Source organism: Polypterus senegalus, chromosome 6 (genome assembly GCF_016835505.1).
Source record: "Polypterus senegalus isolate Bchr_013 chromosome 6, ASM1683550v1, whole genome shotgun sequence".
NCBI classification, from domain to species: domain Eukaryota; kingdom Metazoa; phylum Chordata; class Cladistia; order Polypteriformes; family Polypteridae; genus Polypterus; species Polypterus senegalus.
This window is the reverse complement of record NC_053159.1, coordinates 68,730,485-68,750,484: the sequence shown is the minus strand read 5'-3', so window position 1 is coordinate 68,750,484 and position 20,000 is coordinate 68,730,485. Positions and strand designations below refer to the sequence as shown.

At 39.2% G+C, this 20,000-nt stretch overlaps 1 protein-coding gene across 2 annotated transcripts in view; it reads left to right on the top strand.

Moving 5' to 3' along the window:
* Positions 1–20,000, top strand: part of si:ch211-45c16.2 (mitogen-activated protein kinase kinase kinase 13) — a 206,431-nt gene that overhangs the window by 110,976 nt on the left and 75,455 nt on the right. For both annotated transcript variants that reach the window (XM_039756275.1, XM_039756274.1), the window contains exon 5: positions 4,698–4,881. In XM_039756275.1, coding sequence (XP_039612209.1) covers positions 4,698–4,881 — 184 coding nt within the window. The remainder of the gene's footprint in view (positions 1–4,697; positions 4,882–20,000) is intronic.

Sequence of the window (20,000 nt, the reverse complement as noted above, 5' to 3'; positions counted from 1 at the left end):
TCTTGTATTCCCGAAACTTCTGGGGGTCAAGGAGCGTGACAAACATCAGTTTTTCGTGGTCTTGAAATCTGGTCTGTCTCTGGCAAATAATATTGTCCAGAATCCTGCCATGGAGTTGGCGGTAGCGTGCGTTCGGATCTTGCGATCGGAACGCCTGCGGTGCGTTCAGTGGCCTCGTAGAGTTCCTCATATCGGCTTCTATCCAGTCAATGGGTCTGAATACGGTGACGTTGCCGTATGCCTGCTAGAGGGCCGTACTGACACCAACTCAAAATCTGATTGGTTGAAGCAACAGTTTAATCGACATTTATTCTGTGTTAGGTGGCCTGCACAACGGATTGTGAAGGCCTCTCTGCCTGGCAACAAATGATGACTGAAATGTGATTGGTTAAATGCTTTAATACGAAAATACATGTCTGGAAGCAGCACAACCATCGGAAAAGCTATGAAAGGAAGCGGACAGACTATTTGGAATTATTTAATAAGTATTCATGGACAAAATATAATTAACATCAGTTTGTGATTAAGATATTTTTAGGCCAGCAGAGAAGGCATGACTAAACCAGGTCTTTAGCATCGAGGCTTTATAACCTGCGTCTTCTCATTAAACTTCTGTGCGATTTTGCGATGTCCATGGCTTTATTTAATTTTAGCTCTCTCTCACTTTTGCTAAGGTAGGGTTTCCGCAGTAGCTGCACTTATGAATATGCTAAGCACAGTCCTTCACCCACAAATATTTACCTTATATGGGCAGGCACTCAATTACGTGGGAGGCGTGATGATGTGAGATGCAACTCCGCCTCACACGTCAACTGAGCTGCAGGCTATTACAGTATATGGACGAAAGTAGGTTCTAGTTATGACCGTTATGTGTAGAATTTCGAAATGAAACCTGCCCAACTTTTGTAAGTAAGCTGTAAGGAATGAGCCTGCCAAATTTCAGCCTTCTATCTACACGGGAAGTTGGAGAATTAGTGATGAGTGAGTGAGTGAGTCAGCCAGTCAGTTAGGGCTTTGCCTTTTATTAGAATAGATTAAGCACTTGATGGAATTTCATAGGTAGCAGTGTTTACAGCTTTTTAAAATAGAATTTTAAGATGTGCTTCTAGTCCTTAGAATATTGAAGATGAACAAAATCCTAGGTTTAATATGATTTTTTTTTAACAGTAATTATAAATAAATCTTGCATTTATATACCTGTATGCATATTCCAGCAGTCACTCAACACTAGAATTACCAGAGCCTACGAAAAAACTTGTTAATCCGTCCCACCTTAAATCGCTTCTCACCTCTCCGTCAGCACCTTTTGTCCATTAAATGTGTTGATAAGCAGCAAGCAGTCTGCTATCACATCCCCCATTGGCGCACAGTTTTCTCTGCTCAAGTCTGTTTACCTGCGTGTCAGTTGCTTGGAGTTGTGTAGAGTGAGAAGTTAAGCAAAATGACACCTTTTATATTTACTATATCGTTATTTGGAACACACGCATTTCATGTGTGTTCCGTGTGTACAACGATCTATGTAAACACATCGTTTAAAAAGAAACGTTTTTCATGTTTTAGTAATAATTGACAAAATGTAGACATGACATTTATAATGTGTGAAGCCTGAAGTCCAAATGTCAAAGAAACACTTTAACAAAAGGTACAAATATAACAGAACAAGTGCGCTTTTATTCAAAAATATAACTACAGAAAAAGAACAAGCATTAGGGTGCAAAATTGACACACATTTACTATGACTGCTTTGGTGGCGCAATGGTAATAACTGTTGACTGGCAATCAAAACTTCACGAGTTCGATCCCCGATGAGTCCGTTTTGTGAAGTGAGCTGCTTTTATTCTTACTATTCTTACTATTTTCTTACTGCCAATACTGGTGCTCTATGGAAGAGACGACAGAGCCGACTATACTTTCTCAGAAGACTAGCATCCTTCAACATCTGCAATAAGATACTGCAGATGTTCTATCAGACGGTTGTGGCAAGTGCCCTCTTCTACGTGGTGGTGTGCTGGGGAGGCAGCATAAAGAAGAAGGATGCCTCACGCCTGGACAAGCTGGTGGGGAAGGCAGGCTCTATTGTAGGCATGGAGCTGGAAAGTTTGACATCCGTAGCAGAGCGACGGGCGCTGAGCAGGCTCCAGTCAATCATGGAGAATCCACTGAACAGTATCATCTTCAGACAGAGGAGCAGCTTCAGCGACAGACTGCTGTCACTGTCGTGCTCCACTGACAGACTGAGGAGATCGTTCCTCCCTCACACTATGTGATTTTTCAATTCCACCCGGATGGTAAACGTAAATGTCAATATTATACAAAGTTATTTCCTGTTTTACCTTCATTTTTATCACTCTTTAATATTGTTTTTTTTTTTTATCAGTATGCTGCTGCTGGAGTATGTGAATTACCCCTTGGGATTAATAAAGTATCTATCTATCTATCTATGTTTGTTTTGTTTTATTTTTATTCAGTTTCATTCTCTCAGTTGCGTTCACGATCCTACCCTACCCTGCCCCCCTCCCTATCTGACACTGCTTTTTTCACATAAATACGCACTATAGCTCTGCACTCAACTTGTGACTTTACGCTGTAGGAAGTAAGTAAATAAACCAAGATAAATAAGTAAATAATATTCGATCTGGCTCTAATATATACAAAGTACAGCGATGGCAGATTCCACCTGCAGCTATAGACTCTTCAGTTCGCAAGCAACTGTCCACGCTAGTGTTTACTTCTGGATGGTGTATGTGTCCTAAAAAGAAGTCTGACTGCATTCTCGTTCCAATTCTTACTAATTGAAGTGTCTGCGGGTAGGATCGTGAACGCGACTGAGAGAAAGAAACTGAATAAAAAAAAAAAAGATGACCTTTACAAGTATCATACATTTACACCGGCTGTTAGAGACTAAAATCAAATGTATGATTTTATTCTAAAATAGTAAGAATAAAAGCAGCTCACATCTCAAAACGGTCTCGTTGGGGATTAAACCCATGAAGTTTTGATTACCTGTCAACAGTTGATACCTTTGCGCCACCGAAGCAATCGTAGTAAATGCGTGTCAATGTCGAACCCTAACGCATTTTTTTTTTCTGCAGTTATATTTTTGAATAAAAGCGCACTTGTTCTGTTATATTTGTATCTTCTGTGAAAGTGTTTCTTTGATATTTGGACTTCAGGCTTCACGCATTATAAACTTCATGTCTACATTTTGTCAATTATTACTAAAACAGGAAAAACATTTCTTTTTTAACGATGTGTTTACATAGATCGTTGTAGACACGGAACACACATGAAATGCGTGTGTTCCAAATAACGATATAGTATTTATAATAGGTGTGATTTTGCTTGACTTCTCACTCTATACAACTCCAAGCAACTGGCACGCAGGTAAACAGACTTGAGATGAGAAAACTGTGCGCCGGTGGGGGATGTGATAGCAGACTGCTTGCTGCTTATCAACACATTTAATGGACAAAAGATGCTGACGGAGAGGTGAGAAGCGATTTAAGGTGGGACTGATCTACGAGTTTTTTTGTAGGCTCTGGTAATTCTAGCGTCAAGATGGGTGAAATGCCTCGTAACTGTAAAGCTGAAATTGACACTATTACCTAGGAATGAGATCAAAAGTGTTTCCCAGTAATTATACATTATAGTGACAAATAAGCCTTATTTCTGTGTCATGAAAAATTGTTAACTGTATTCAAAAGTAAATTACATTGACTTCATGCTAGCCGGACTGTGATTCTGATAGAAAGAATCTGACCTATAAGTAGAAATAACTGCACAGGATTTAGTGTTTTACATAACAGATATTTTTTATTTTCTGAGCAAAGGAAGGAGATTGTTAACTGGAAGTATACTAGGTTATATTACAAAATCTGTAGAATATAAATCAAGGGACATAATGCTTAGACTCTATAATAAGCAAATGAAGCTGTATTGTCAATGCTATCTGCAGTTCTGGTCACCATCTTTCCATAAGGCAGTATCTGTGCAGATAAGAGCAACCAAATGAAAAATAAAGAGCAATATTTAAAACGTTGCAGACTCCTTGAATTCTTTTTTTACTATAACCTTGACTTTTTGTTTGCAAAATGCCAATATATTTTTTATCTTGCAGCCTGTATAATTTTTATTACAGCATTCCCTGTTTAATGTAATGTATTTGAACGAGGTACATTAAAACCCAAAGCATTACAAGGCATGCAACATTAAAATAACATTATTAGCTGCACATTAACACTGATGTTGGAACTCTTTGTTCTTTTAATAAAATAGTTAAAACATAGATTTTAATGCAGGTATAAAAATAAAAGGAAATGCCCTTAAGTTAAAGCTTTAACTATTTCCAGATTAGCAGAAATCACAAATTACAGAGTTAAATGCAGTTAGTCCATTCTTTGCTTTAAATGGCATTGTATTATTGCCTTGTTCATCACAAAGTGAAGAATTTGGTTTATAATAGATAATACTGTCATCATATTATAGTGGTCCATCAGACCATTTTTTGAACAAGCTGTGTTAAATGACTAAAGATCTGTATTTACAAATGCAATATACTGTTTGAGTAATACAATATCTAATTTGTGTTTTTTTTTTAATTTGTTATTGGTTATTTGAGTCATCATTCATTTATAAATATACTTCTTGATAATGATGTCATCTATTTGAAGATTAATTTGTATATTATTGTTGTTCAGATATATGGGAAGTTCCATTTGAGGAAATTTCTGAACTGCAGTGGCTAGGAAGTGGAGCTCAGGGGGCCGTCTTTCTAGGCAAATTCCACTCTGAAGAAGTGGCCATCAAGAAGGTTCGGGAACAAAAGGAGACTGACATCAAACATCTCAGGAAGCTCAAGCACCCTAATATCATTGCCTTCAAGTAATTAAAACATATTTTTATTAATAATAATTAACTCTTCTCATATGAGTCCTGACTGTTTTATTGCATGTAATGTAATGAATGTATATATATATGTATGTATGTATATATATATATAATATATAATATATATATATATATATATATATATATATATATAATATATATATATATATATATAATATATATATATATATAATATAATATAATATAATATATAATATATATAATATATTATATATGTATATATATATTATATATACTGCTCAAAAGAATTAAAGGAACACTTTTAATCAGAGTATAGCATAAAGTCAATGAAACTTATGGGATATTAATCTGGTCAGTTAAGTAGCAGAGGGGGTTGGTAATCAGTTTCAGCTGCTGTGGTGTTAATGAAATTAACAACAGATGCACTAGAGAGGCAACAATGAGATGACCCCCAAAACAGGAATGGCTTAACAGGTGGAGGCCACTGACATTTTTCCCTCCTCATCTTTTCTGACTGTTTCTTCACTAGTTTTGCATTTGGCTACAGTCAGTGTCACTACTGGTAGCATGAGGCGATACCTGGACCCTACAGAGGTTGCACAGGTAGTCCAACTTCTCCAGGATGGCACATCAATACGTGTCATTGCCAGAAGGTTTGCTGTGTCTCCTGCACAGTCTCAAGGGCATGGAGGAGATTCTAGGAGGCAAGCAGTTACTCTAGGAGAGCTGGAGAGGGCCATAGAAGGTCCATAACCCATCAGCAGGACCAGTATCTGCTCCTTTGGGCAAAGAGGAACAGGATGAGCACTGCCAGAGCCCTACAAAATGACCTCCAGCAGGCCACTGGTGTGAATGTCTCTGACCAAACAGCCAGAAAGACTTCATGAGGGTGACCCAAGGGCCCCATGTCCTCTAATGGGCCCTGAGCTCACTGCCCAGCAGCATGCAGCTCGATTGGCATTCGCCATAGAATACCAGAATTGGCAGATGCACCACTGGTGCCCTGTGCTTTTACAGATGAGAGCAGGTTCACCCTGAGCATGTGACAGAAGTGAAAGGGTCTGGAGAAGCCATGGAGAACATTATGCTGCCTGTAACATCATTCAGCATGAGCAGTTTGGTGGTGGGTTAATGATTGTCTGGGGAGGCATGTCCATGGAGGGTCACACAGACCGCTACAGGCTTGACAAAGGCACCTTGGCTGCCATTAGGTATCAGGATGAAATCCTTGGACCCATTGTCAGACCCTATGCTGGTACAGTAGCTCCTGGTGCACGACAATTCCTGGCCTCATGTGGTGAGAGTATGCAGGCAGTTCCTGGAGGATGAAGGAATTGATACCATTGACTGGCCACCACACTTTCCTGACCTAAATCCAATAGAACACCTCTGGGACATTATGTTTTGGTCCATCCAATGCCACCAGGTTGCACCTCAGACTGTCCAGGAGCTCAGTGATGCCCTGGTCCAGATCTGGGAGGAGATCCCCACAACACCATCTGTCATCTCATTAGAAGCATGCACCGATGTTGTCAGGCATGTATACAAGAACACAGGGGCCATACAAAGTGCTGCGTATAATTTTGAGTTGCTGCAATTAAATTTTGGCAAAATGGACTAGCCTGCCACATAATTTTTTCACTCTGATTTTTGGGCGTCTTTGAATTCAGGGCTCTGTAGGTTGATCATTTTCATTTCCATCAAATGATGTGGCATCCTTTCGTTCCTAACACATTACCCAGTCTATATCAGTATAGATATCCAGGAGGATTTCTTTTTCCCATTGAGATCTGATGTGTTTTCAAAGTGTTCCTTTAATTTTTTTGAGCAGTTTATTATCTCACTTTTTTAATTTAACACTAGAATTACTAAAGCCTAAGAAAAACTCGTAATTTCGCCTGCCTTAAATCCCTTCGCACGGCTCCGTCAGCGTCTTTTGTTTTGTAAATGTGCCGATAACCACAAGCAGCAGGCAACCTGCTGTACTACCCTCTCCCACCGCCGCAGAAAGGGCAAGAAGTTCTCCCAGCTCAAGTCTTGATTATCTTGGAGTGAAATGCTGGAGGGGAAATAAAAGATCGTTATTTGGAATACATACATTTCATGTGTGTTCTGTGTCTACAACAATCTATTTAAACAAATTGTTAAAACATAAACATTTTTCATGATTTAGTGACAAATGACAAAATGTTGACAATATAAAGTATAACGTGTGAAGGCTGAAGTCCAAATATCAAATAAACACTTTCAGAAAAGGTGTAACTGCTGAATTGTATTCAAAAGGCCGCGGGTTTGGTCCTTGGTGTCTCATGAATTTACCATTTTGAGTAGTGAGCTGCTTTTAATATTGTACAATAAAAACATACATTTGCTTTGTGTCTAACAGCCGGTGTAAATTTATAGTACTTGTAAAAGTTAGCGTTTGTTTTTTTAACTTTTATTCTCTCAGTCATGATTATGATATAGCTCCCCCCCATGATCTGACGCTGTTAGTTTTTATTTGAAACTGAGAATAACTGTAAATGTGAGTGGTGTTTTGAGACAATGGAACTGGAAATTCTCTGATCTGGAGGGATAAAAGCTCATACACAAACGCTGGTGAATCATGCCTTCTTCGTATCTCACTGTCACTTGAATTTTTTTATTCATCTTTATTGAGTGTTTCTGCTCACGCTGAATTAGTATGCACCTTATGGTCCATGATGTCAAAGCCGCACTGACAAAAAAAAGAGACATAGGTACACAGGCAGTCCCCGGTTTCCGTATGAGATAGGGACTGTATGTTTGTACTTAAGTTGAATTTTTATGTAAGTCGGAACAGGTACATTATTTTATTAAATGTTATTATTGACCGACTGTAACCAAGTGCTCTGCCAATGAATGATGGAGTTTCACCTCTCTCTTACTTTTTTATTATTTCTACTTTATTTTCAATGGTGATGGTTTTTCAGAGACATTCTTGAAGGATGAAGACAAAAGGTTAAGATGAGCTCTTCTGCACATCACTGTACAAACTATCACAGGAGGAAGGCACCCGTCGTCAACACGTCCGATGTACTGACAAGAGACAACTTCATGCTATGTGTGTAACAGTACAAGAAGGCTTGCTGTTGAGAATTAATGGGGGCGGCAAGGGGCAGTTCACCACCTGCCCACTACACCGTCACCTCCACTACAGTATGCTGTCTGCTGCGTCCGCCCACTGAGAACGAACACAGTGCGGCCAAAGACGGGTAGTGAATCGCCCACCACCTCCCCCATTCAACAGGCAGCCACCCGAGGCACACTACAATGCTACCCCCTGCTGCCCCGTTCAGCCACAACCGGGTCACCGCTTGCAGTATTACCAGCCGCCCACCGAGAACGAATGGGGCAGCCATGTGTGATGGGCGGGCAGTGAAACTCCTCCCTCCGCTCCATCCAGCCTGCGTCCAGTCAGGAGCAGTAGCTGTAGTGGCATAGTGGACGGGCAGTGAACCGCCCCCTCAAGCCTCTGTCCTACACATGAGCGATAGCTGTGACCATGGTGACTATGGACCACGGGTCACTGCTTGCCGCAGGGAGCTGCCCGAGGGACACTACACTACACTACGTAAACAGTGATATCGCCCCCCTCCAGCCTCCATCCAGCCACCGCTTGCAGTGTCCCCAGGCCGAAGATGACACAGTTACTGAGGCGCATGCGTCTCAGCTGCAGCCCCGTTCGTAAGTTGTGGGTCGGATGTCCGTAACCTGGGGACTTTCTGTATATGATATTTGGAATTATTCATTTTTTGACCTGTATAGTATATTTCGGAAAACATTGTGGCACTGATGCAACATTATTCATATTCATTCTCATGCCTTTTTGCGGGTGTAATCAGTGACTGCATTTTATTTTTTCCCCCCTAATCTTGCCCAGTCTCCACATTTTGGTGCATGGTGGTGTTTCTTTTGTACTCCAGGACATGCAGAGGAAGAATAGTACAGAGAGGTCAATTCTGCACTATATGCAATCATCAAATTCAAATGTTAACAGTTCCCATACACCTAAGGACCATCCTTCCTACATTTACAACATGCGTTCCTGTTGCAATGTACACACTTTTCTCTATGCTGTGGTTTCTATTACATTGAAGGGGCACCTGACATTGACTGAGTTTGCTTTCTTGGGGGAAGAGGCAATTTTGAAACAGAAGCTTGTCGATGTTGCATCCTCTTTTTCTTTTTCCATCACCTTTTCTTATAAGAAGCAATGACGAAGTTCTTCTGCAAGATGTTTTTATGTTTTTATTGTATATTATTAACAATATGAGCAGGTCACTAATCAAAACGGTAAATTGGCTATACACCCAGGATTGATGCCACGGCCTTTTGATTACAAGTCAGTAGTTCTTAACTGCTGCACCACGGAAGCTGACGTATTATACTTGCACCTTTTATGAAAGTATTTATTTGATATTCAGACTTCAGCCTTCACACATTATACAGTTCATGTTGACATTTTGTCATTTATTACTAAAACATGAAAAACGTTTCTGTTTTAACGATGTTTTTACATAGATTGTTGTAGACACGGAACACATTATTTCCCTATACAACTCTAGGTAGCTCACTCCCAGATAATCAAGGTTTGAACTGGGAGAACTTCTTGCCCTTTTTGCGGCGGTGGGGGGGATTGGTATAGCTGGCTGCTTGTGTTGGTCGACATACTTACAAGACAAAAAATGCTGACAGAAAGGTACAAAGGGATTTAAAGTGGGCCAGGTTTACAAGTTTTTTCATAGGCTTTGGTAATTCTAGTATTAAACCTCTATACCTATTGGGGTTGCAAGAGCAGAATTGAATTTAAGTATTTTAAGTGGAAGTACCTAATTTGAATTGTTTTAATGTTTATCATTAATTTAGTTAAATTTTGGACTGTTTAAAAGTTAAAACTGTAGAGTTAGTATATGCATGCTGCAAAACACAAAGTTTAAAGTTGTTGCCGACTAAGAAAAGAATCTAGCTGTAGGTTCCTGTGCTACCAGATGCTCTCCTAAAAATGTGTGTCAGGGTACTTCATGCTCACAAGGTACAGAAGTGTATCAGGGCCGCGGAGAAGAAAAAAGTATTTGTCGAGAATAAAGATGACATGCTGACTTTATTCTCAACATTTCCACTTTAATCTCGATGCTTATGTCGGAATGAAGTTGACATTTCCACTTTATTCTCGACATTTCTAATTTATTCTCGCCGTTTATGTCGAGATTAAAGTTAACATGTTCACCTTATTTTTGTAGTTTGTCATTAAAGTAGAACATTGTAAACTAAACATCTTAAAATGATTTTTTTAATTTACTAGATTTTCTCAAACCTTGTCATAAGTTAATGTAGTTCATTAAATGCTTTGTGTTAAGTGTTCCCTGACCCATGTTAATCGATGTGTACTTCTTCAACTGATTTCCTCTTGCACTAAGAGGAGGTGCGGGCAATGATCACCACACAGAATACATTAATTTCATGATATTCCTGCTCCCTGAACATTTAGAATACTAAGATAAATACTTGATATAATTTTCATGATGAAATGCATTAAGCATGTATTAAACATGTGGGGGCACTGTGGCGTGGAGGTTACACTGCTGCCTTGCAGCAAGGGGGGGTGATACCCATTCATACATCCAGTTTTTTGGAGCCTCGTCACACCTGCCTTAAAGTTCTCTACACTGAACGTAGACCTGGGGACCCCTTACTGCGAGGGAGCAGCACTACCGCCACACCACTTTCATGTTCAATACATTCTTTAATGCATTTCATCATGAAAATGATATGTATTTATCTTAGCATTCTAAATGTTCAGAGAGCAGGAATATCATGAAGTGAGTGTATTCTGTGCGGCGATCACTGCCTGCACCTCCTCAGTGCAAGAGGAAGTCCGTTTAAGAAGCACGTAGCGATTAACAACTGGGTTGGGAAACAACACAAAACATTTAATATGCTACATTAACTTATGACAAGGTTTAAGAAAATCTAGTAAGTTAAGCATTCATTTTAAGATGATTAGTTTACGAATTCTACTTTAATGACAAAATAAACTACGAGAATAAAGTCATGTCGACTTTAATCTTGACATAAACGATGAGAATAAAGTGGAAATGTCAAGAATAAAGTCAACATGTCGACTTTATTCTTGTCATGAGCGTCAAGATTAAAGTGGAAATGTCGAGGATAAAGTCAACAAGTCGACTTTAATCTCGACTCTTATGACAAGAATAAAGTGGAAATGTGGAGAATAAAGTAAATATGTCGACTTGATTTTCGATGTATACTTTTTTTTTCCTTCACTGTGTCTGTATTTTTTTTCTTCTGCGTGGCCCTAACACGCTTCCATACACAGGTATTGTGTCTGTTGTTTGTATTGTGTTAGAAAAGTTATACATTTTAAATTATTCAAGCTATATATGTTGCATTTTGGTTAGAATAAACTGAAAAAGAAGCTTGGGAATGATGTTCATCTTGACAGTGTTGATTCTCCCTGCTAATGTGAGATGCAGTGTAGACCATCTACTCACGTCTAGTTTAATTTTTTTCCATGTAGATAGCAAACTTTTTTTGAAAAAGACCTTTATATTTACTTGTGATATTTATCCCCTAGGTATTTAAACTAATCTACTAAAGTAAATGGGAAAGTGTCCAGTCTAATATTATGTGCTACATAGTTCACTGGATAAAGCACACTTTTATTCAAATTGATTTTGAATCCAGATATCTCTTGAAAATCTCTTAGTGCTTTTAGGACTTCTGGCATGGAATTTTTGGGTTAGATATATACAGTACCATATCATCTGCATATATTGATATTTTCTGTTCAAAACCTTCTCTGAAAATCCCATTTATCTCTGTGTGCAACCAATAGTTCAAAGGCCATTGCAAAGGGCAATGGTGATAGGGGGTATCTTTGAGGAGTACCAGTTTTCTAGTTTGAAGTTGTCTGAAATAATGTTGGTAATATAAACTGAGGTCTTCTGGACTAATATAGAGTAGTTTGATCCATGCACAAATGTTTGGGGTGAATCCTGTTTTGTGCAATGTGGTGAATAGGTAGTTCCATTCAACCATATCAAATGCTCTTTCGGCATCCGAAGATAGTAAGATCTCTGGGGTGTTAGAGTTAATGTGTGAATATATTACATTAAACAAACGTTGAAAATTAGAAGGCAAGTTCCTGCCTTTAATAAATCTGGTTTGGTCTTGTGATATTACAGAAAGAAGCAGTTTTTCAATCCCTCTGGCTAGAACTTTGGCGAGTATTTTAATGTCATTATTCAGGAGTGAGACTGGTCTGTATCATGCACATTGTAGTAAGTCCTTATTTTTCTTTGGAAAATGGTAATTAATGCTTGATGAAAAGTTTGAGGTAGAATTTTGTTGTCTCTGGCTTCAATAAACGTTGCTAATAATAGTGGCACTAACTTATTTGAAATGTATTTTATACAATTTCACGGGGTAGCCATCAGGGCCAATTGCTTTCGCACTTGAAGTGAGTTTGTGTCTAATGATTCTGAGAGTTTCAGATGTTTTTCCAGTTCCACTGCACTAAGCATGTAGATGTGGTGGCTGTAATGAATCAAAAAAGTAATTAGATTGTGTCTTATCTTCTTTAAACTGAGTAAAATGTAAAGACTTATCATGCTTTCTAAATGTGTAGGTTATATTTTTATGGTCAGTTGTTTTATCTCTATCTGTGTTGTTAATTACCATTATTGAATTGTGGACTTCCTGCCTGTGGATCTTATTGACCTTCTCTCTGTGTTCATAATAATGATAGATGAGTTGTTTTGTTTCCTTAGTTGTTAAGAGGTTAACTTCTGATTGCAAAACCTGTCTTTTCCTATAAAGTGCCTCATTTGGAGAGCTGGCGTATTCTAGATCTATTCTGGTAATTTCACTGTTTAACTCAGACACCACCTTGAGTTACGCCCCCTGCTCTCTTCGCTCGCCCACCCCCGTGTTTGGCTTACCAGATATACAATTTAAAGAGATTATTTTCGTGGGAATTGTTACATATGCATTATTTTCACTTTTACTTTTAAAAACTTTTGTAAAAACAATACAGGTAATCCCCAGGTTACAGACATCCGGCATACGAATGGGGCCGCAGCTGTGACGCATACGCCTCAGTAACTGCCGCTCCATCATCTTCGGCCTGGGGACGGCGCAAGCGGTGGCTGGACGGAGGCTTGCATTTCACTGCCCACGCAGTGTAGTGTCCCTCGGGCGGTTTCACTGCCCTCCCACTACACACGGCTGCCCCGTTCATTCTCGGTGGGTGGCTGGTAATGCTGCAAGCAGTGACTGGACGGAGGCTGCAGGGGGGCGATTTTGCTGCTTGCGCAGTGTAGTGTCCCTTGGGCGGCGCCCGGCAGCAAGCGGTTTCACTGCCCGCTCACCACTCACGGCTGCCCCGTTTGTTCTCGACAGGCGGCTGGTAATGCTGCAAGCGGTGGCCCAGTTGTGGCTGAACGGAGGCCATTGAGGGTGAACGGAGAAGCAGGGGCTAGCATTGTAGTGTGCATCGGATGGCTGCTTATTGAATGGGGGCGATTCACTACCCGCCTTTGGCCGCACCGTGTTCGTTCTCAGTGGGCGGACGCTGCAGGCAGCATACTGTAGTGGAGGTGACTGTGAGGTGGGCTGGTGATGAACCGCCCGTCGATACCCCCATTCATTCTCAATAGCAAGCCTGCTTGTACTGTTATGGATAAAGCATGAAGTTGTCTCTTGTCAGTACATCAGACGTGTTGACGACTGGTGCCTTCCTGCTGTGATAGTGTGTACAGTACTGTGCAGAAGAGCTCATCTTAATCTTTTGTCTTCACCCTTCAACAATGTCTTTGAAACACAAATCTGGTGCAAGTGCTGGTAATAAAGTAAATAAGAGAAAAACCATCACCATTGAAAATAAAGTAGAAATAATAAAAAGGCCAGAGAGAGGTGAAACTCCATCATTCATTGGCAGAGCACTTGGTTACAGTCGGTCAGCAATAGCATTTATTAAATGTATGTTGTGTATGTTCCGGTGGCTTTACGCACGCTAAGGAGATGTCGTCGGATCATCTGCTGTCTTTCTGCTGCTGGCGAGCTGCCTGTTCTACTTGTCGCATGTTGTTGTTTTAAGAGCTTGGAGCACATGATGCATGTTTGACAAAATTCAATCCAGCAACTGCTATGTTAGATGTCCGTGGACTTGTTTTAAATGATGGCTCACTGCCTTGTCTCATGTGATGTTGTAAAAACAATACTTGTCCTTTATTTCTGCCCCCAGGCGTGGTTAAATCTCTTTCTCACAGGTTGTATAACACTGCTTGTGTTGTGAAGGCGGGGCAGCTGCTGTTGCGCTGCCCGTCGATCATTTTAAAGCCTGTACAGCCGCTGTCCTTTATTCCACTTTGTGTCTCTGCTGCTCGCGTTGTGAAGGGGGAGGATTTAGGGTGGCTGAACGCACGCAAGGAGAAGTGGTCAGATCATCTGCTGCGAGCTGCCTGTTTTGCTTGTCACTTGTCATTGTTTTAAGAGCTGGGAGCAAGTTAAAGTGTCTCTCACGGGTAATCGGATATACAATTTTAAAAGCTTTTTTTTTCTTTGGAATTGTTTCAATTTCATTATTTGCACTTTTACTTTAAAGCTTCATTTAAAACAATATTTAGAATTACTTTATCTCTGAGATCGCATTAAATTTTGATTCCGTTTTTGGAGACACATTGTAACAACGCAAAGTTTAACAGCCCATGAGTGAATATTGTTTCTGTTTCTCTAATAAATAATCCGACTTTTTCTAATGTTTGTCCTTGTGATTTGTTAATTGTCATAGCAAAAGCTATTCTCACAGGAAACTGTAAACATTTTAATACAAATGGCATATTAAGATCTCCTTTGGTGTCTAATGTTATTCGCAGAATATATACATTATCTTTCTTATCATCTGTTAAAATTTGCATTGCATCTCCGTGATAGTAAATATACACCTGACCGAATTGTGTTTTCTTTGAAATTAAACTTGTCGTTGCTTTAACTGTTGCGAGACCACAGATTTTCGTAGTGTATGGTCCATTTTTGTGTAAATCTACATTTTGTGCAATGAGTGATGCGAAGACGAAAAGACTTGCTGTTTTCTGCTCTTTGCCTTTTATTTCTGGCCTCGTTTTGTCCTGCTATTTTTTTAAATTGCACCTGGTCCTGATGATTAATTTCCTTTTGTTTGCGCTAATGCGATCTTTACTATCTTTTTTTTGATACTGTAGCGACTGATGTAATAAAGTGTCACAAAAGCTTTACTTGAACAATCACCGACATTGTAACCCCAAACACAACTTTCTAGCACCCTCTCCAACTCCTCATCCCCCAGGTCTGGCATTCAATCAATACCCCGCTATCAGTCTTCTGTGCTGTGCTCCGCCCTCCCTCATTCGGACCTAACAGTCACTTAAAACAAAAAAGGTTTCAACCTGGCTGTGATGCTACAATACTTTCGAATTTTACTGCTTTCATATTCTTTACCTTTCTCTGCATGTGTATTGCACCATCATTTATTTGAGCCTTTCGAATTCCACTGCTTTTGTAATCTCTTATCTGCCTTTTTGTCTCTCCAACGCTTTTGGGTCTCTTTTCTCCATGCTGTTCTTTCTTCTTTGCTTAGTCGTTGACATTTCATCTAGAACGTTTTGTCCTTGTACGCTTTATATGTGCTGAGAGCACAGGATCTGTGTGTGCTATGTACCTTTACACGAGTGAGTGTTTTGCTGGCCGTGCTGTTATTTGATATTGTTTGCGTCTCGCGGGTCTTAAGTGTCTTCCGAGAAGATCATGTCTCGCTGCCCTGCTTTTCCTTTCCAAGATTTTTTTTTTTATAATAGAGAGATATATGAAATCTGTCCTCTTCAAAATGCCTTCAGATTTTCCCAGAGTATTCCTGCAGAGGTAAATGAGGATGCATTTGTCTAAAGAAAATGATCAGTTTGCTTGGATATGAACTCTGTGCAGTTCTCCTCAGCTAATGACAGGTGGGTAAGACCCCAGTTATTAGATGAGTGTGTAGGTGATGGCGATAGTGATTTAAGCTCCATGATCAGAGGGATGTTGTTGGAGATAACAGTAGCGTTGTAGTTACAAGATTTGGTAATGGACAAAAAAATTATTGCCTATGAAAAAGAAATCAATTCTTGAGTAACAGAGATATACTGGTGAGAAGAAATATGCTCTTAGGTTTGGATTTATAAATCTCCATGGGTCTGATAAGTTTTGATCCATTACAAACTGCGTAATTATTTTTACAGTATTGGATGTTACTGCCACTGTAGCTGAAGGCATATCCAGGTCCATATTTAAAATGCAATTTGAGCCACTGGCCATTATAATTTTATGAGTGTTCACATTAGGAATAGATGCAAATACATTTTGAATGAAAAATTTCTTATCCACATTTAGGTGCATAGACAATTGCCCAACATCTTGACATATCATCCTTCAGGATTAGATACTACTGTATATTTGATACTCCAAATTAAATTGTTCTGTTTATTAAGATATTCACACCCCTCATTTTCTTTGTATACCTGGAATGAAAAAATTGGCCAGTCCAATCTCTTTGCAATCAAAACTGGTCCATACTTATGAAGTGAGTATCCTGCAAAAATACTATCTTGGCATTTAGACCTGAGAGAACGTTTTTTCTTCATAATTTCACAATTTAGACCTTTGACATTCCAGCTTACTAAGTTCACTGTTTGTTCATAGAGACATTGCTTCTGAACTTTTGTTCACATTTTGTAGTCTTAAGATAGTAAATTGTTACATATGATGGCTTTGACCTAGATGTCAAATTATATTATACATTTTTATCACTTTTTAATCAATATTGTTTTTATCAGTATACAGCTGCTGGAGTATGTGAATTTCACCTTGGGGAATAATAAAGTATCTAATCTATCTATTATTGGCAGGTGTTAAGGGTATGTGGCCTGTTGTTATGTTGGCATTCATACTTAGTTATTAAGGTAGAAAGGATAAATGAGAAATAGTATTTTTCTCTTTATCTCCGATCCATGTTCCCTTCCCAGGTAAAGCTAGACCACACTTCATGAAGTCCCAGTCCCCTGACATGCCAAGAGACACAGAGCATGTCCAGAGAAAAATGACAAGCAGCAGTCTAGGAAAGTTTAAAATTTAGATAACTTATGATAGTACAGCCCAAATACAACAAATCTAAGCAATGATGTTAAATTGTTCCCATGGAGACTAAGATAACATATGATAGTACATTCTGGTATAATAAACCAAGGGGTGACATGAAGAAAAACAAATGTAAATAGCTAGTGAATTTGTTGCTGCCAAAATGTACATATATTCAGTGGAATAAATTTCGGTACAAAACTTGTAGTTTAACCCAAAAAAAAAAAAGAGAACAAAATTGGCCACCCGAAAAGGAAAGAGAATGTATAGTTTCGGCAAATGGTATATTACAAATGGACCAAGTTACATGCAGAATGTTCTTTGCCTTGCCAGGACACGATATGACTCACGATATGATTCATGACTGTGTTTCAAAAGGATGTTGGGACCAGTTTTCTTGGCTCTTCTTCTATTTCATCCGTAGAGCTAAAAATGTAAAACTGACCTTCAATTACCACTTTCAATTTGGCAGGATCCAAAAAGGTATCCGATTTCAGCACTGCATAGGCGCTGTTTAATGCTGTAGAACGCAATGCGTTTAGCAGATGTTGAAGGCGAGAAATATGGGAAAATACAAATTCAGTTATTTTCAGATATAATCTCCTCTTTCAGTCTGAGAAGAGACATGAAGTGTTCTTTAACCTGTAGTTTGTGGAAATGGACAATTAGGCTACTCGGTTTTGAGGTATTTGGATGCTGAGATCTCTGTGTTGGAGTTGAAGTTCTCTCCAGTTATCTTAAAGAATAGTTCAGCTGTGAATTTCACTGGGTTTGGGCAGACCTCACCCAAGAGAAAGAAAGGAGAGCCAACAATCAAAGCTACTCTGTAAAAGCAACAAGAAAGGAAGAGTATACTTTTCCCTGAAATGAAAGTTTATTATAAAAATGTTATTTATTAGATTCTGTCCTATTTTTAAAAAGTTATGAACAGGTTTTATATCCTGAACTGTTGCTCATTTTTCTTGTTTAGGTCCTTTTAATTTTTTTCATTAATGTCGGCAGTCATTACCTTCATCTCGGACAATGCATTTCGATTTTCTCTGTTGTGAGTCCAGTTGGGGCTGATGCTGCTGACTCATGGGGGAGTATTGGCTGTAGTTGACAGCAGGGATGTAAATTCCATGCTCAGCTTCAGTAATCCTCATGGAATCGATGAATTCTTCTTGCTCGCTTTGCTTGCAGTTTCACTCTCACTTTTACTCTTTGCTGGAGCTGATGCCGCAGCGTTGAGTCCTAGCAGATCTGTTCCTTCACCTGTGTGATCCAGGTCAGTCTCTGGCAGGCTGTACCAGTGAACTTGAGGCTAGTTTAGAGTTTGTTGACAGAGAGATACATAATGTAAATTTAAAAAAAATGGTCTATTGGAAGGAAAATGTCTACTTATTTAAAGATTCATAATATATTTAAATTTTATCAAATTACCAAAAAATAAATAATAAATATGTATATATGCAAATTCAGAATGTCTTAACAATTTAATTTCAATAGTTTTTCACAGCATGCTTGTTTATACTTGTAGAACACAGTTTGAGAAACACTTTTCTAGGTTAATACTTGGTACTTTTTTAAAAATAATATAATGTACTGAGAAGGTTTGTAAAGTCAACAATTTCCCTAAACCTGCTCATGACTATGAGGTTTAGTAGGTAGCTTTACAGTAATCCCTCCTCGATCGCGGGGGTTGCGTTCCAGAACCCCCCACGATAGGTGAAAATCCGCAAAGTAGAAACCGTATGTTTGTATGGTTATTTTTATATATTTTAAGCTCTTAGAAACTCTCCCACACTGTTTATAAATATTCTCCGCACAGTTATACAGTAAACCCTCGTTTATAACGGTTGATCCGCTCCTGACAGATAAATGAATTTCCAAGAAGTAGGATACTTTATTTATAAATCTAATATTTTCGCTGTTAGAGCATTGAAAACCTGTTTACGACCTTCTAAATACATTTTTTTAACATTATTAGAGCCCTCTAGACATGAAATCACACCCTTTAGTCAAAAGTTTAAACTGTGCTCCGTGACAAGACAGAGATGACAGTTCTTTCTCACAATTAAAAGAATGCAAACATATCTTCCTCTTCAAGGTGCGCGTCAGGAGCGGACAATGTCAGAGAGAGACAGTAAAGTAAACAATCAAAAATCAATAGGGCTGTTGCGTGATAAAAGCGGCGCAATGAAGGGATCAATGTGAAGGTAGTCTTTCAGCAGTTTTTACAGGAGCAGATAATAGGGCCAATCATACGCCTCCCTGATGGTATTGCATGATGGATAGGTATCTGCCTGTATTTCTCAGAGAGAGTGAGAGAGACAGAGAAGAGCAAACAATGAAAAATGAATATGGGCTGTTAGAGCTTTTAAGTGTGCGAAGCAGCGCGCGGGAAGCATATCATATATCATTGAGGAGTTTTATTTAATATGTCATACATGCTCTGATTGGGTAGCTTCTCAGCCATCCGCCAATAGCGTCCCTTGTATGAAATCAACTGGGCAAACAAACTGAGGAAGCATGTAACATAAATCGAAAGACTCATTGTCCGCAGAAATCCACGAACCAGCGAAAAATCTGTGATATATATTTAGATATGCTTACATTTAAAATCCGCGATGGAGTGAAGCCGCGAAAGTCGAAGTGCGATATAGTGAGGGATCACTGTATACAGTTGTCCACATCCCCACAAGCAGGTCCTCCAACTTGCAGAGAAAACTTGGGAGTTGGTGGCAGGATTGGTACTCTAGCCATTGTTTTAAAAATACAAAAAAAAAAAAAAATGAACAACACTCACACTTGTTCCAGTGTGGTGCTGAGGTGTCACACACTGCACTCGGGTCCCATTCCAGGTGGTTCGGTGTGATATGGGTGCGGCAACACGTTATCAGCACATTCTCCCAACCAGTAATGTGATTAAATAAAATGCCTGCTGAATTTCAGCAGTATTT